This window comes from Schistosoma mansoni, chromosome 2 (genome assembly GCF_000237925.1).
Source record: "Schistosoma mansoni strain Puerto Rico chromosome 2, complete genome".
Lineage (NCBI taxonomy): Eukaryota > Metazoa > Platyhelminthes > Trematoda > Strigeidida > Schistosomatidae > Schistosoma > Schistosoma mansoni.
Genome location: NC_031496.1, coordinates 3,777,444 through 3,796,365, shown reverse-complemented (window position 1 = coordinate 3,796,365; position 18,922 = coordinate 3,777,444). Strand labels below are relative to the sequence as shown.

The 18,922-nt window shown below is 38.6% G+C and overlaps 1 protein-coding gene across 1 annotated transcript; it reads left to right on the top strand.

The window, feature by feature from the left end:
* Nucleotides 1-1,685: 1,685 nt before the first annotated feature.
* Nucleotides 1,686-13,320, top strand: Smp_134060 (putative u3 small nucleolar rna (U3 snorna) associated protein; the record flags this gene model as incomplete). The annotated part of the gene is made up of 7 exons (XM_018795371.1): nucleotides 1,686-1,755; nucleotides 1,791-1,990; nucleotides 2,030-2,141; nucleotides 8,464-8,777; nucleotides 12,609-12,821; nucleotides 12,859-13,029; nucleotides 13,072-13,320. 7 exons carry the CDS (start codon nucleotides 1,686-1,688, stop codon nucleotides 13,318-13,320), a joined length of 1,329 nt encoding a protein of 442 aa, XP_018649691.1.
* Between the last annotated feature and the right edge of the window lie 5,602 nt (nucleotides 13,321-18,922).

The window sequence follows — 18,922 nt, the reverse complement described above, 5'->3', positions numbered from 1 at the left end:
CCCTATCAAAAGCTTTTGAGAAGTCCAGGTAGATGACATCAACCTTCCCAATGCGATCAAGAATGGTTGTCCATCTATCCACCGCAGTCAGCAGGTTGGTCATACAAGAATGACCTTTTCTGAAACCATGCTGTTGAGGTGAGAAGAACTTTGAGGATGATTAGTATTCTAGTATACCGTCGTATATTAGGGATTCCATAATTTTGGAAGGTATGGAGAGAAGGGCCACTGGTCGGTAGCTTGAGGGTTCACTGCGTCGACCTCCTTTGAAAATTGGTGTGATGTGGGCCATCTTCCAAATTTCCGGTAGTTTGCCTCTGCTTAGCGAGTGTGCAAACATCACGCTAAGTGGTGTCGCCAGGATTGGAGCTGCTTCCCTCAAAACAGCAGAATGAACCATATTCGGACCAGGAGAAGTGTCTTTTCTTAGGTGCTGCAGTTTACGGAGCACCAGGTCAGCACTCAGGTCCACTTCGGAAAGTCCTGTACAGGTGCAGGTGGAGCTTTCGTCAGTATAGTTGATGTGGGTCAGCTGGAATGTCTGGGAGTATTGTTCAGCCAAAAGGTTAGCGGCATCACCGTCGTTATTGGTAGGGCCACTAGGACCTAGCAGTTGAGAAACTCCAGTTTTGCCTTGTTGAAGAGAAGCTGCGTAACTGAATAAGCTTTTCGAATTGGAGACGAATATATCGATAAGCTTGGTCTGGAACTGAAGCCTGTCTTCTCTTATTGCCTTTGAACATATGTTCCTTATGCATTTATATTGCCTGTATGCGTCAGTATTGTCGGTTCGTTTATATTCGGCCCAACAGCGCCTTTTGTGGCTTAGCAAACGACGAGTGCGGTTCTTGATGATTGGAGGTTGTTTGTAGCTTTGTGGGACCATTTGAGGAACTGAATGCTCGGTAGCACATAAGATCGTGTGCAGTAAAAAATCCCAATGAGCATCCACTTCAAGTTGAGGGTGAACATCCCAATCCACCTGTTGTAGATAGTCCTGTAAAGATAACACATTCAACCGTTTGAAATTCCAGCGCCTGTTGCTAGTGGGATATCGTAGCTCCGTTTTGCTGACAAAGCCGAATAATAAGACGGCGTGATCACTTTTCCCCAGGGGAGCCAGGATTGAGAGGTCGTCAACTAGGAATTCTTCATTTGTGAATACCCAGTCTAAGCGTGACGGCGTCTGACTGTTTCTCCAACGAGTTGCCGATTTCAAATTTTCGAACAATCCCATGTCACCGATGAGGTTGAAGAACAGAGCTTCAGTAGAGTTGTCACCTCCAATGTATGTATGTTCCACGAAGTTGATTCTAGGATGACTGAAGTCCCCTAGAATCAGGATTTGAGAGAATCCGAGACGCGTAGAGCGAGTTAATCCTTCCATCAGACGTTTGTCGTACTCGATGTCGGCAGTGGGCTTCCTGTAGATGACCCCAACTAGACACCTCGAGGTGGTAGACAATCTTAATGAGCACCAAACTGACTCTATGTCTGGGACGTCTTATCCGAACAAGTAGTATCTGCCAAACCAGTGAATATTTCCAAGGAGAAGCTGATCTCTCACTGAAAAGCAAGCGACAATGAATAAAACACGTCCACTGACTACCCAATTGTGAAAACTTAGACAGGGTGCACAAAGAAATTGGGTATTGAATGACCAAAATCTTGGCAAACATTTGAAGATGAAGATCCGAATGCTCTCACGCAATCCTTCTGATTTTCGCAGGGAAACTGCCGATGATATATTTAAAAGTACGACAGTCTAGCATCAGCAAATGAAATCATAGTTCCTAGAAACCACAACGCAACAGAACACCCATTTTCATGTGAAAGAGAATATGTCAGGGCAATAAATGCTGCTAAGCTCGGAAAGATGATGGGCAAGCCTTTTATAGGAGCTCTTGAAGGATCAACCGAAATGGTCACAGCTATTTCGTTAAATACAGAGACTTTGGGCATGGCAACTTTTGGAACAGCTGATGGGAAGGTTCGTAGCTCACCTTTTTGTTTCAACTCGTATGTTTAGGTTCAATTCTGGAACATATCAAAAAGAAATAAAGTAGTTGAGGTTATTGCACATGAGAGTGAAGTTCGAGGCATCTGTCACTCCAATAAGTCTCGGCTGATATACACTGTAAGTTATTAACTTGTTTATTACTAAGGCATTAATTAGGAATAATATATTTGTAAGAATCTCAGCGAATGAATCACTAAGTTACTTAATTTCCCTATTTTGTGGAAGCTGCTGTATAAAATTTTAAGGAAATGGCTCGAAAGCCCCGAAGTTTCTTCAGATCAGGGTAAATTCCCCAAACTTTGGAGAACATTAGACTTTGGGAAAACACCCGAAATCCACAAAATTACGGAGATGATGTACTTATATGATAAATTATCTTGTACGCATATTGTCTAAACTGAACTTGACAAGGTTAGCACTCAACGGTTTGTTCACTTACATTGAATTACGACATTTCTCAAATATCGAAACTACATTCGCTTCACAACAACTCCTTAGATATCAATTAATTTTTCTAGATCATCTCAAAAATACTGGATCGACACATAATAGTCTTTTTTGAAGCAATCTTTAACGTATATTTTGTATACTCAAGTTTTGTGATATCGAAAAGAGCGACCAGCCCGAAGTAGTTTATTGAAAGTCTCATACCTCCATTCATAACATCTGGACGTGTTCTGTAGAAAGTAGCACCTTAAAAAAATGATCTGAAGTATCTACTTCCGTAGGATCCCACACAGTGGAGTGTTCAAAATAAGGCATGTTATCAAGCTGCACTAAGTAGCAATAATTTAGTTCATTTTCCATATTTCCAAATATGATACTTTCTATTCCTACCTCCATTGCTTTGCCACCATATGCCTTAGTAATTCAACGTAACGTTTCTTAACTTCGTCTCCATTACTTGGCAAGAATATTCGTTACTATCATACAGAACTTCAGGAGTATTTATCGGTAACAGGGAATTTTTTGTTGTTAGTCCAATACAATGACGATCAAAGATCCCAGGTCTTCATCGTCCTATTTTGATGTGATATTTTGTACTTGTACTATATTACAGACGCTAAATCATCGGTATTATCACTAGCTTACAGTGTTATGGTTCAACCAGCCAGCCATTAATAATTTGGAAATTGTCACAAATATGTATTGGTCCATATTACCATACCACATCAGCATTATGAGATGAAATTATTAGATAAAGTTCAAAGTAGTATCAATGATGGTGATAAATGTGATTCTAAAGGATGGAAAGTATTCACTGAATAGTGGATGCACCTGTTTCATTGCGAAAAATTCAGAACCATCTTATCCAACGTCTCCAACCAATAGTTTCAACTATCATAAGAACCACGATTAGATAGTCTATACCTCTCATCACTTCTCAGTCTAGCAGTCAGTGACTGTATGGACTGATAATGTCGTTTTCTGGCTGCTCCATAGTTCCATTACAACAAGCATTACTCGGCAAGGTAGGCAATACTTAGTCATACTTAATACCTGTCAGTCGATAACGATCCTCAATCTTATCTGTCCACTTGGTATTTTTGCTTAGTACCCTGCGTCTAGCCCCGAGATTGATAACGCAATCGTCCAAACACACACGAAAAATGCTTTTAAAGCATTTGTGACCGAATACTGGTAACTTACAAGACCCCTAACTCTAAAGGCTACGTTTCACTGGTATAAAGTAGTATGAGCCAAATTGCTGGTCAGCATATGCGTCATTTAGTTAGCAGATATTCGTCCTTGAATCGATCGATTTTTTTAAACTGAAAATAACATCCTAGTACTTTATTTCAAATAAGTAACAACTTCAGACATTTTTGCCACTTTCTTACCGTTTAATCGCTTTTTTGCAGTTTCCCGTGTAAAACTAACGATTCAAATTGATGCAGTTCTAATGAATTGATAAAGTTATTAGATTTCATTGCTGCAACGTTACGAAGTTACCTAATTTCACTGTCGGTGATTTCGCTCAGCCAATTATTTAGATATTTTGTATTTTAGCTCAGATATGTATAAACTGAGAAATAGAAAATATTAAGGTTATTTTCGACTGGTACATTTATATACTCCAACCTAATAGTAGTTAATCTCCTGCCCCAAATGGTATCCCCCGGCAGGGGTCCACATCAATAAGAGGGTGTTATAAACAATAAAGAGGATGCTGGTTATAACGCTTGGGGTTTCTTGTTATAACAGTCCTTTCACTTTTTACACGTACGTGGGACGTTAATTTACCTTAGACGAATATCTACACTAGATTCCCACCCAGTGTCTATTCTACAGGACTTCAACACAACTCAGATCAAGAACACGAGATTAGCCTGACAATATCGTCAATATATTTCCACACCAAAATCCGACACAAAGAACAGTCAATCAATAAGTGTCCATCAACAAGGAACAGTCAATACATAATAAGGATAGGGGAATATATATAACACATAACACCTGTCATCCTATCTAATGTCTGACTCATCAAGATAACCAATCACTGTCATTCTCGCCCACACATCAGAGGGGGCATCCAAAGCGATTTAATATGATAAATTCATGCCATTAGTACATCAAATAAATATTGTAAATCGAGAGTGTGCATCGATTCGATGGTTTATTCATAGGGTGCAGATATTAATGTTACTTACATGTTTTAATTTTTAGAGCAGTTTAATGTATCCAAATATGCAGATTAAAGTTACGTGATTTTCCGCGTAAATACTTTAGTGTCGATCTGTTTGCATAAATTTCTACAACCAGTTAAATACATGCTTCTACCTTGTGCTCCTTCTTTACGTCCTGTTTCTGGGTCCCTTCAATCCTCTTGGGTTCTGTTCCTTATTAAGAACATCAGTGTATTTCCATATGTTTGGATGACCGTCACCAATGAGTTTGTTTAAGTCTCTATCCTACCCTTTCACCTCACTGTTCGTTTCAGTAAGATCTTTCATAACGGAACTGTAGATTCCCCATGGTAGAATTCGGCAAATTTGTTCATTATAGTCCCCACCTCTTTTAGCTCATGTGATCCAGGTGTCTTCAAAATAAGTAGTTGATACTTTCACTTTTTTTCTTCACTGTTTTCAAAATGGTGATTTCATCAAACTGTCAAAAGCTGTCACGGCATTTATTATGGGCACTGAACTTAGTACTGTGGCTTGAAACTTTTCTCATTATCCCATTAAATTGTTCTAGAACGGACTGCTATTTGTTCCTCCTCTCCTTTTTGGTGTTCTCCTTTATTACTGTGTACCTTTTTCCACACTCTTTAAAGGGATTGAATCGTTACAAATGAAGAACTGTGTGTATGTATCAACACATTTGTTTCTACCTGATCGTTTTTAAAAGTAGGTATTCTGGTTTATGCAAGCTGTATCATTCTGTCAACTTCATTGTTTCCTTTTAATTATTCCATATGTTAATGCCAGAACAATCTGTTAAACTGGTATTTTGGCATTTCAGTTAACTAGTCAATCAATGTATCTGATGGGTTCTTCACTTGAAATCCTCTTTTCAGTAGTTAACACTGGAATTAGCAGCAAGTGGATAAATAAGATTCTTAATCGATCGGCAAGATAGTTATAATCACAACTCATCGTAATCCATATTTATACATTCATGCAGGTCATTATTTTAACAATCCAACCATAGTTGTTTTGTAGACCATTGGTTAGACCTCTCTATCACCATAACCCAGTTAAGTTATGATGAATAAAACATTTCTTTTCTGAGGTCTTATCATGCTGAGTAGCTCAATAGTTGCACATAAGTTATGGCACAGTCAGAGCTAAACAACTCAAATAACTCTGCTCATTATCTTTCGGATTGTCAGACTCATTGATTTTGTATATGACTACCAAAGCAAGGTATAAATGTCTGCAGACGTATTTCTATGTAAAGCCTATATCTGACTCAAATAATATCCCGTTTACTCAGTATTTATGCAGGTCAAATCTCCCGGTAGTATTATGACTTTACTCGAGATTATTCAAAAGCTAGAACACCAGTTGTAGGGATAGTGTATTGGTAATAATTGATAAAATCCGCAAGCGTGCAGAAAGCAAGCACACAGGGAAACCAGCGAGTGTTAAAAATCCATATATATTTATGAGTTAATCGAATGTGGGTAAGTTATTGATTGTCTGTGTTTACAACCAATCAGAGGATAGATAAAGATTGATGTACATATTTGTGTTCAATCAGGTTCACACATAGTTTTACATAATGGGTTAATTGTCTAAATTACAGCAAGTAGACAATTAAATGGGTTTACTACAAGCCTTTCTCAATAGTGAAAATCTGGTGTTTGTACTCTAGTTTAAATCTAACCTTTTTATATTGGTTTTCACCTCATAAAAATACTTAAGTAACAAGTACTATCCAAATTGATGCTTCAGAAATCACATCAGTTGACCTACTAATTTCGCTTTACGGACGAAATTCTGAATGTGTAGACTGTGAAACAACCTAGTTAATAAAAGCACTTTCGATCTAGACGGCCCAACTTAGTATTAGATTGTTATCTGGAGATAACTAAAAGTGAGTCAGCTTGTTTCATATAGGTCCCCATTTCTTCATATGTATGTAAAACTGTGTTGTCTTTCAGAGATTGTTCGTTGCATAGATCACTGACTCGGCTAATCAGTTGATAATTTTTTTGAAAAGCAATCCACTAGTTCATTCTCTCAGTAGTGATATAGTCTTGATGCAGTGAAATCATATGTGTTTCTTCATAGTTGAAAGCATTAGTCAATTGAAGCTAGTCTACCAAGGAAAACCTGGGAGCACTGGATGGCTGTTTCATCCTATTGTGGGACTCCTCAGCATTGCGCATCCACGATCTTGCCTCGCGAGATTCGAACCCAGGACCTACCAGTCTCGCGCCAGAGCACTTAACTGATAGACCACTGAGCTGGTATCCGATGGTGTTAATATCTAACTTCAACCAATCCAAGAAGTTGAGCAACCGTTCACCAATTGTCTTCAGTGAGTTCCTATCTCACAACAGACGCGGTTGAACTCCACTAGTCACTGCTTCTCACTAGAACTCTAGGAAGTACCTCTTGAAGTCAGTCACTAGTAAGCATATGATTATTATTATCAGAAGGACGAAACGGTCGTCCAGTGCTTCCAGGTTTTCCTTGGTGGTCTAACTTCAATTGACTCATGTTTTCAACTATGAAAATACTGAAACCTCCACAAAACCCCTTCTGATAATATATGTTTCTGTTGAATTATTTGCTAGTTGATGGAATTTCTAACTGAAATAGATCAACTGATATAAAACTTTGCCGTATCTTTTCAGTAATAAATGTGGATTATTCATTAAAACTTAGCAAATCAGAATCTATCAAGAGCAACTAAGTAACCTTTGCAATCTTTACTTCACTTTTCATACGGTATAAATGCTACCTAAGGTTAGTATAAGAAAATGTATGGATAAGGTAAAATTCAGAAAAGATTAGAACTTTAAAGTGAAGCTAATCAAGTTTGATTATGATGTAGTGATTACATTTTTTATAGCTCTTGTTCATTCATGTGCAAATTAAGTGATTCACAATATTCGTTTTCGGTATTACTATTCACTTTCATATGTCCCAAGTCAATTTCTTTATCCATCATTAACTATATAAAGTATTTGAAATGTGGTATGGCAACTCGAACTGATGTACGTACGTACGACTGTTGCTGCTACCTTGACGTGGTGGTCGGGCTTGCCTATCGTGATAAACCAATCGAGCTATACTGACTGGAACAATCGTTACTCCAGGTTCTACCATGCCAGACAGGTTGGTTGAAGAGCGGTAAGACTAAAAGCAGCAAACCCAAGGTCTGAAGGTGAAGTCGTACTGTTGACTGTACAGAGGGGTGACGGCAGTAAAGTGTTTCCTCTTCAGACAACCAGTATAACAGCGATGCTGCCTTCCCACAAGGAGGGGTGGGGTTAGAAAAGGCCGACCCTAAAAATGCACACCTCGCCTTATCCCACGGATATCCGTCTCCTGCAGTAAGGTCCCAACAAGTACGGAGCTAACTCAAAAACCACCCACAAAAAGGTCGTGTGTGACCGACCTCAAGCAGTTGTTTATTGGGCACTGCGGTCACGCTCTCAGCTAATAAAGACCACTCCTAACCCTATTTCCTTTTCAGGTACCTCTAGAAGAACCCTTCCACGGTGTGGGCAACCGGGAAGTGATAACTGCCCTTATACCTCTAACAACACTCAAGACCACTGTATTCACTCAAGACGTACGAAGTTTTACGTTGTGACTGACTGACTGATTTGGAAATTATGTTATAAACGTGTAGGTATTTACTCATCAAGCATTATGGAATTTTCGTGAAGAAAACTAAATTCATCTTATATCTCATAAAACAATTCCATTAATTATTAGTCTATTTTCTCTCATTTTTATTATAGTGTAGTCTAGATGGTCAAGTCAAACAATGGCGAATGAACTATGATGATATTGTATCATGTTGGAAACAACCACTGAGTAGTGTTTTAATGAAATGGACTCCTCATTGTATGGATCATCATCCTTCATCAAATGAGTTTCTTATTGGTGGTCCAGAATCGTGTCTGCTATACTCTTCAGTTAAAATTGATGTACCGTTGCGTGAATGGAGTTGGGGTCAAGAACCGGTTCATGTCGCAAAGTTCAATCCAGTCGAGAATAATATTGCATGTGCTTTGACCAAAGATAACTCATTAATGCTAATCGACTGCAGACAGGATCAACCTATTCGCAAGGTGATATATATATATATATATATATATATATATATACTTACTTACTTACTTACGCCTGTTACTCCCAATGGAGCATAGGCCGCCGACCAGCTTTCTCCAACCCACTCTGTCCTGGGCCTTCTTTTCTAGTTCTTTCCAGTTCTTGTTCATTCTTCTCATGTCTGTCTCTATTTCTCGGCGTAATGTGTTCTTTGGTCTTCCTCTTCTCCTTCGACCTTCAGGATTCCATGTGAGGGCTTGTCTTGTGACACAATTGGGTGATTTCCTCAAAGTGTGCCCAATCCACTTCCAGCTCTTCTTCCTGATTTCTTCCTCCGCTGGAATCTGGTTTGTTGTCTCCCACAGTAACTTGTTGCTGATAGTGTCTGGCCATCGGATCCGAAGTATCTTGCGTAGACAGCTGTTAATAAACACTTGTATCTTCTGGATAATGGCTTTCGTAGTTCTCCACGTCTCCGCCCCATACAGAAGAACTGTCTTGACATTTGTATTGAAAATTCTAACCTTGGTGTTGGTTGACAATTGTTTTGAGCTCCAGATGTTTTTCAGCTGTAGGTATGCTGCTCTTGCTTTGCCGATCCGCGCCCTCACATCTGCATCTGATCCACCGTGTTCATCAAGGATGCTGCCCAGATATGTAAAGATTTCCACATCCTCCAAAGCTTCTCCGTCAAGTGTAATTGGATTGGTGCATATTGTATTGTATCGGAGAGTCTTGCTTTTCCCTTTGTTTATATTGAGACCTACTGCTGCTGAGGCTGCTGCTACACTGGTCGTTTCCTCCTGCATTTGTTGTTGCGTTTGTGATAGAAGAGCCAGATCATCCGCGAAGTCTAAATCGTCAAGCTGCATCCTGCCTGTCCACTGTATCCCGTGCATTCCTCCAGATGTTGACGTCTTCATAATCCAGTCGATCACCAGGAGAAAGAGAAAGGGTGAGAGTAGGCAACCTTGCCTAACACCGGTCTTTACCTCGAACGAGTCGGTGAGTTGTCCTCCGTGGACGATTTGGCAGTTTAGTCCATCATAGGAGTTCCGTATGATGTTGACTATCTTCTCAGGCACGCCGTAGTGTCGAAGAAGCTTCCATATATATATAAGGTTTTTATTCTGGTCGATTATAAAGGCTTTCATAGTTAATCTTGTAGATCAGGCTCCTCCATCAAAATCATGAAACAACGTAATAGTTGGCTAAAGTACTAAATTATACTTATTAGGAAGTTGTTTTATTGCTTTTTTTATGTCTATCCAACATTCAGTTTATTTATTTCAACACATAAATATTGGTACAGGGAAGCACGAGATACATATGCGCCACAAAAATCTCATTTGATTTGTGTGACGGCTATGATACTTCCAAAGTGCCTAAACTAAAGCAGGTGGTTTACTTAGGGGGCCATACCCGGAGCCTTTGACCTTAAGATCTGATCCACAAGGCAGTGGAGCATCGTGAGGAGATGCAGTCTCATGGTAGCCGGTGACCAACAATTGATTCATACGCCATTTGTTCCTTCAGAATACTGGAGCCTATGTGCACCATTGGTTTGGAATAAGTGTTTTCCAACTCTCTTAGGTGGACTCTCCGTTTCCACCGATCCGGTTAAAGTGCCGGACATTCGCTTTTCGTCCTCTCAATTTCGTAAACAACAGTAATGTCACAAGAAGGCGATGAGTAGGACTTGTGTGGCAGAAGCTATATACGCGTGGCCACGTGAGAGCATTTGTAGAGGGAGAGCGGACTCTCCCCACTCTCGGCCATACTAGGGCATTTGGAGGCGAGTGTTCTTCAACATTCAGACTTTGATTTAAATTTAGAATGCTACAGCGAACTGAAGTATCTTGTTAGAAGACTGGGAGCACATTATATTTTCTTATGGAACTGTTGAGTAGATTCATCTCGTAGTATTTTAAATTCAAATTCAATTCCTTATTTCATTCGAAATCATTTGTTAATTAAAATGAAGGTATTTGGTTTACATTTGCATCTACATTGGATCTTCAGTTTTAATGTTATAACTTCCAGATAGATTGAGCATTGGGTAAAAAGTCAACAATAAATATATTTTTTGTTATATCCCAATAAGCAGAAAAATTGTATTACTGTGGTTTCGTGACTTGATGTAAGCTACTTCTTCAGAGTAAATAGATAGTCGAATGGGATTAATACAAGTTTAAATAATACCGTGGGGTGTGTTACTAATGTTGACAGATATAAGTAGTATGTATCATGAATCGGAAGTGAAATATCTGGCGGCAGAAGGTAAAGAAGATCAAAGAAAAAAGAACGAGAACGGAGTGATCGGTGTGAAAACGAAGAAACAATCAAGTCTGAGACAATTAATTGACATTTTGCAAATGAAGTATTTATTGTATGGATCTCAGATCTTACTAAGACGTTCTGTAATTTTATGTTCAATTACATTTGGTTGTCCCCACTGGTGTTCTCGTTCACTACAGTACTATTTAAAATGCACTTATTATTATTATAAATATCTAAATTTACAAGACAAAACACTTAGAAAATCTAATTATGGATCTGAAACTAATGAATGTTCAGGCAAATTAATTATACTGAAAAATCCCCCCAAATGCCCTAGTACGGTCGAGACTAGGGATAGTCTACCCTCCCTCCCTAAATGCTTTCACATGGCCACATGCATACAACCACTTCATTATCGCGGCGGGGTTGTTGTTTACGAAATTGAGAGGACGGAAAGCGAATGTCCGTCGCTTTAACCGGGTTGGTGAACACAGAAGGTTCACCTATGGGAGTTTGAAAACCCTGATTCCAAACCAATAATGCACATGGGCTCCAGAATCCTGAGGGAACAAATTGTTGGTCACCGGCTACCATGGGACTGCATCTCCTGACGTTGATCTACTGCATTGTGGATTATATCTCTCTAGGTCAAAGACTTAGAGTAGACTCCTAAGTAGACCACTTGCTTCGGTTTGGGCACCCGGTCGGTGTTCCAGCCCTCACACAAATCGAATGATGAGGCGTGGCGCATATCTATTTGGTGCCTTCTTGTACCAATGTTTGTATGTTTAAATACAATCATGAAGTAAACAATAGCTTCATTTTAAGTTTTCAAGGTTTAAATCAGTAGTTTCTCATACTACTGAACCCAAATGTTCAACACGAGTCTTATCAAATATTGTGCTTTTTGTAGATGGACTTACTTTGTTTAATGATTGCAAATGGGAATTTCAGTCATCGAATTGGATTTTGGTGGTTAACATGATTTTCCAACTCCTGAGAACTTTGTAGTAGAGTCTTTAAACTATCCTGAGATCGAATTCGCTTGATATACACAGAGAAAATTATTCTATTTGGATCCAGTATCTTTTCGAAAAAAATGGATCATTTAGACCGTTAGAAGATTGACAGTTACAGTTGAATGTTTGAAGTTCATACATATTGCACTAGTTATTTCCCATAAAATCTTATGGAAAAATACTAATCACAACTAAAACAGAAGCATGAGTTATGTAGCCCGACTAGAACTAAGTTGTTGTTTTTGTTCCGTCACAGTCACATTTAGTTGCTAACTAAACTTAAATCTTATTTACTTGGTGTTTTATGGTTATGTGAATATCATTTGTTCCCCAATTCTCTATTTCACCAATCAAATGCCATATCATTGCGAAATAAACACCCATAACCTATTTAGATGTTAATTCTTGATTGCCAGTTCAGTGTTTAATTTTTACTAAGCCATACATCAGTTCGCATCATCGTGGGTTGCATACCTGATATTCTGTTTTATCTTCAGTTCACCACTTTTATTAAAACCGTAACATTTCAATTTCGTGTTATCCGTGTTTCAGGTCAAAATGGATTTGAAATTAAATTCATTTTCATGGAATCCAATGGAACCATTCATATTCACTGCTGCATCCGAAGACTATAATGTTTATACATTTGACAATCGTTTCTTCAAATTCCCTCGTAGAGTTTACCGTGGTCACGTAAACGCAGTACTTGATGTAGACTATTCACCAACTGGAAGAGAATTTGTAACTGGAAGCTACGACTCAACAGTAAGCATATTTGTTTTCTAACTTTATATCTCCACAGATTCGACTTTGGAAGTGTGATTCTACAGAATCGTTTGATGTTTATCACACCAGACGCATGAAGCGTGTGCTTGTCGTCAAGGTGACATTAGATGCAAAGTTTGTTCTGTCATCATCATCAGATCAAAACGTCCGACTATGGAAAGCTCACGCTAACGAAATTATTGGACCGGTATTTTTATTCAACTTACTCATTAAATTTTATTCTGTTTAGATTCAGCCAAGACAAAAAGCATCCCTACAGACATCTGAATCTTTACGAGAGAAATTCAAAGACCATCCAGAAGTCCGGAAAATTCTAAAGCATCGTCATCTGCCTAAAACGATTCACGCCTCCAGTAAAGAACATGCAGTAATCAGAGCCAAAGAAAGGCGCAAGGAAAGAAATACTCGTATATTTAATAAAAATGATCTTCCATTTGTTCCTGATAGAGAGAAACACGTCGTCGCACAATATAAATAGTCTTTGTATCTTCGTTTTTTTTAATACAATACTTCGGGATGTGCATGAACTCAAGGTGAATTTCGTTTATGTAGCCAAAGACCCACCTTTTACTGACTATATGAAACCGAAAGCAATTAAGGCTTTTAGAACAAACAAGACAGCGATTAGTTAATTGGTAACGTAACTGAAATGCGATGCTGTTGCGTATAGCTAAACTGGTATACTACACTGGCGGTCTTCAATGAACGAGTCAGGATTGAGATAGCGCCTCATGGTTTTCGCGCGAATTCTAAAGCATGGTGTTGGGTAGCTTGTATGTTGTGACTAATTAGGTTGGTGATATTTAGTTCTTAAGGTAATTTTTTGTTGTTTGTTAGCCACTCAGCCCATTCATCGCATCCACTTTCCACCCGGCCTCTAATAGGTGGTGTGTTATCGAACAACAAAGACCGTTCTTTCCTCTAATCTATAGGTTCTCTAAATGCTCCGTAATGCATTTAGATGCCAGTTTTATGATAAGTTTGTAGACTTTGTACCACTCCAGCACATATTTTCTTTATCAGGAGGTAACGCACTGTAGTGACTTAATGAACGGGGAGTACTCTGTTAATATGATTTGCATCTTCAAACTTCTACTGTCCAGAAGCAAGAGGTTTCATTTTTGTTCCAAAGAATCTACCCCAGGAATAACATCCAGTAAATCGCTTTTTTATGGTTTTCAAATTTGATTATTTTACCATGGTTATTTACTTTCATTTTTATCCCATTTCGGTAAGCAGTTTTACTCAAGACTAATACTTTATCAAAGTCACTAAAACATTTTTCGAGGTTCTGGTCGCCTGTGGTTTGCAACTTGACAAATGGAAAAGGATGGTTTCTTGAGGCATGAGCTAATCTCACAGTGACGGCTGACAATAGACTCAGTAGGTCTGACCACAAGTGGATATGTTTCTGTGATGTTTGTATGAAATAATGATTCCTTTGTACTTGGTGACTATCTGATTTTGAATTTCAAGTACAATACATTCGTTCGGGTTCATCTAGTTCGACTTGACTTAAATTGTGTTATTTCTGAGATTCCTACTTCGTATAATAATTCAAATACTTCTAACTGCCATATTGACGTCGCGATGGAGTGTTTGATGAAACACTTGGACATTCAAATTTTGATGCTTTAGAGGATTATGTTGAAAACTTCGAAATCTGAACTATGATCAAGGAAGATGTTGAGGATGTTAATATTGAGGCTCATTTCCTCACCATTAAGTTCTCTACTTGATTGACGCAGAATACGGTTTACGACTACGACACTCGAATGTTGGGACTTCATCGTCGCAAATTAGGAGACAGAAAAACTGGAGAAGTGTTTATTAAGTAGGGATCGAAATGTCCAGAAAATCAAGGGTATTTATAGATATTAGCATTTGTTAGATCAACATCATAATTCAATCAATTCGCAAAGAGATATATTATGCTATTGTCCAGTAGTAGCATGCCACGTTGATATTCTCGAAAGTTCCATCACGTTCTGATTGGGTGGAAATTCTTCGGCTCCTTTAGGGCCTCTGGAGGCTCTGTTGTATTTCTCGGAAGCCGACTCAGCACTGACATTCATCGAAAAAGAAGCCTACACTTTGTTACATACTTCGACATTTTCAGAAAAGCCTATTCCACTGTATGTGCAACTCTCAAGGAACTACTTTTAGACCATGTATAGTGTGCAGATTTCGAATGCTGTGAGGGAGAAAATTTCCTTAAGTGATTCCTCAGGACATCTAGGATTCCGCCACATTACTCTGTCATCCTATTTCAATGCCTGCTCAAAGTTATGCAGCTAATTCATTGAGAAGTTGCGAATCAGATCACGAAGATGAGCACAAGTTTGGCAAATGTTTGTTCTGTGGTAAATTTCACTGTTATAAATCATGTGTATTTCGTAATGTTAAATGTGGTATAATTGGACACATACAGGCAGTTTGTAATACTACCATTTTGCCAAATTCCTCTCTTTGGATATTGGCACTCTAAGACTGTTAATATAACACGTGGGGTTATACAAGAAAGTGCAATTGATTCATTGCTTCTTCTCTTTTTTGTTGATGAGGTTTGCGCTCTTTCAATACGTTAAACCTTTCCTTTTCATTGATGACCCGAAGGTGGTTTATTCATTCTCTTCTCCTACCAAAGAAAGCTATAGTTCAGCAGTAACCCAGGAAGAAGCAAACAAGTTATACGAATGGACTGTGCCGTGGGATCTTTCGAAATTGAATTTACTCACATTGACCACTGCATTGACCTTGAAGCTGTAAATAAGTCCCCAAAATCAATAGCTTTCTAAGTGTTCGACATTGGATGCTGACCACGTTGTTTAAGTGGACTTGTTTAACTGAAGGCTTTCGGTCATGCATCCGTACCAGATCACGTTTTGACTCGGCGTGGGACACAGCTCCTACGTTTCACTAGATAGCTAAGAACAAACGCCTCTCGATATATTGGTAACGTATCAAATATATCTTTCCTACCTCTTCTCGTCTGATTTCCTTTGGTCGGGAAGGTTTCGAATATAGAAGGTACTACTGGTTGCTAGTTGTCAAACTAGAATACCAGTCGTATCCTCAACCTAAATCTGACTATACAATAACATACACTGAAACCTCTCAACACCGTTCGTGACATGGGTTTGAGATACAGCAACAGTCCGAACTTTTCCTAGCACATTGCATCCCAAATATCTAAAGCTAGGAAGCTCATCGGATTCAGAATGATAAACTTCAATAATATCGAATCGAGATTATTATTATTATTATACAGAAAATGTATCTTACCCATTCATGTATATAGTATCTTAGTTAACGGTAATTGCAGGCATAATGACCTGATTACAATTGAAGGTGTTCAAAGAATGTTCATCAAGGCTGTTTTGGGGTATCCCAACAACAAGGAATATCACCAAAGATGTCAGCAACTCAAGGTAGAACTTCTCTGAATCAGGCGTATGAAATTAAATCTCGTCTTAGTCAGCCGGCTTATAACAGTATTTCTTATCCTTCGGCATCCATCCCTTCATACTCTATGATATCATTCCACAATCTATTCAATAAGAAAAATATTCTAGCGATTTCGAGAACCTACACTTACTTACGCCAGAAGTTTTCATTATTCGCTATCCAATCATGTCGAACAGACTACCAGCGAACCTCTGTTTCAGTGAAACTACGATGCTTTTCAGAAGTCTCCTTGATGATTCGCTTTTCCAAAGTGGATTGTGTCACTGTGGTGCTTGTATGAACTAATGATTCCTTCGTACTTGACTGACTGATTTCGAATCCCAAACACAATATGATCATCTTTTGCAGTTGATTGAGAATTTCATAGCATCACTCCAAACGGTTACTGTACCAACACTTATTCTACCGTCACATCTTATTTCAATAATATGTTATTTTCTTATTTATTTACTTTTAATCTTTGTTTCTGTAATTCATTTGGCGATAGATGAATAATCGTTCTGTGTTCACAAACACGCTTATTAATGTAGGGTCAGTGAAATGTCACTGAATATCGAACAGATCATCGATCCCTGTCAAGGTCAAGGATAGTCAACGCGCATCAATCAATCATACGCCATGGACTAGCCCACGCGGCAGTGGTTGTACTTTAACTAATATATTCTTGTAATAACATCCTTTGTGTTGTACAGTCTCCATAGCATCCATGGTCCCTTGTTACGTCGATGGGGGCAATCCACGTAAGGTGCTGATCGCGAGGTGTGACTTCGAAGTTAGCTGGTTCGTCACACCGCCCCCGTCTAACTCGAGAAGGCCTCAAATCATTTCGACATAGAACATCAACGTTGATGTTCTACATTAAACTACTTACGTTTTTTGGATTCTGTGATAATTAGGAGTATTTGAATTATAGTACAAACAAGGAATTTAAGTAATAACGCAACTTAACCAAGAAGCAATAGGTGAGCACGAATGAATGTATTGTATTTGGAATTCGAATTCAAGCAGTCATCAAGTGCAGAGGAATCATTAGTTCATGCAAACAGTACATCTGCCACAGCTTAAATTGTGCTCTAGGTGTCTGTAATCGATTGTGCTTCTTCTTAAGTTTATTCTACGTCTGTACGGTAACGTGTTCAATACAAACTCTGTATTATCTGCAATGTACTCATTAGTGTTAGAATTAATGATCAAAATTGGAACAGACTCACCTGGTATCCTTGAATTGTGTTTGATCAATATGTCAGTTGTGTATACTCAGGTCTTTGATATCTAGAATTTGCACCATAGATTTCCCGACGTTCTTCACCACAATCCCCGTGGCTGGTCGACGACCATTTCCACGATAATATGTTACCTCTACAGACTCCAAACATTTCATATTCGAACGAAGAATTCTCCTTTTTAATGGCTTTGGTGTGGCCTCTTTCGTCAGAGAATTTTTAGCATCTCTATATCGTAGCAGAAATGTATCTATCTCTCTCTCCAGTTCATTAAATGTTGAAGTACCAATATAATCAATGGCAATTTTCTTATGTCCTGACAAAATTTTCTGTCTGACCATTAGAACAAGGGTGTCTGTGAGCAGTGAGCAGGTGTCTGCGCTCAGTATCATTTAATCAGGTAGTGTCTGCATTCGCAACAAAATGAGAGCCATCATCAGTCACTAACACTATGGGAACCCCTTCTTGACTAAATACATTTTTTAATCCTTGGATTGTGAAGTCAGAATTTGGTGAAGTTGTAGAAAAACGTTCAGGCTACTTAAGAAAAGAATCAACAAACACAAGTGTATAGTATTTGCCAAGAAATGGACCACAATAGCCTGCATATATTCTCTGTCAGGCCTCACAGGATACTGTCTATGGAGTTTACATCGAAGGCTGATTTTTCAACTTATGATATTTTTAACAATTGTTTGCTGTACGACATATATCTGCATTTATCTCTGGCCATCAACATGTCAGTCTTGTCAAGGACTTCATTTTCTCAACACCTAAATGTCCACTATGAAGATCTTCAAGGACAGGTTTACTCAACCAAGGAGGAATAGCAATGCGATCATTCAGATACAAAATACCATCAGGAGTAGTGGATAACTCATCCCGCTTTGAAAAATAGACAGGAAATCTACGATTCAGGTTAGCATTCCAACCGTTCTGTATAGCACTGAGTAATCATCCAGAGTATCTACGGGTTTCTCTGAGATCTGGACGTCTTATTATTGAAAATCGTACTAAAAAAACAGTCTAAAGTATTAAAAGGTCTGTATTGTAATGAATGCCGAGAAATAAAGTCAACGTATTGGATTTGTTTTGCATTCCTGTGCTGAACCGTATAGTCATAGGCACTCAGTGCAATGCTACATCGTTGAACCATAGCAGATGAGGAACGTGCTAAGGATTTTTTTAGGATAATTAATGAACTTTAAAGCTTCATGATCAGTAACAATGGTGAATTTCTTTCGAAATAAATATTTACGGAGTCGCTTAACAGCCCAAAACACAGTTATTGCTTCTCGCTGTGTTTGTGAATAACCTTGTTCAGTAACAATAAGTTTGCGTGAAACACAGAAAACTGGTCTACCTTCCTGTTCCAAAACTGCACCAATA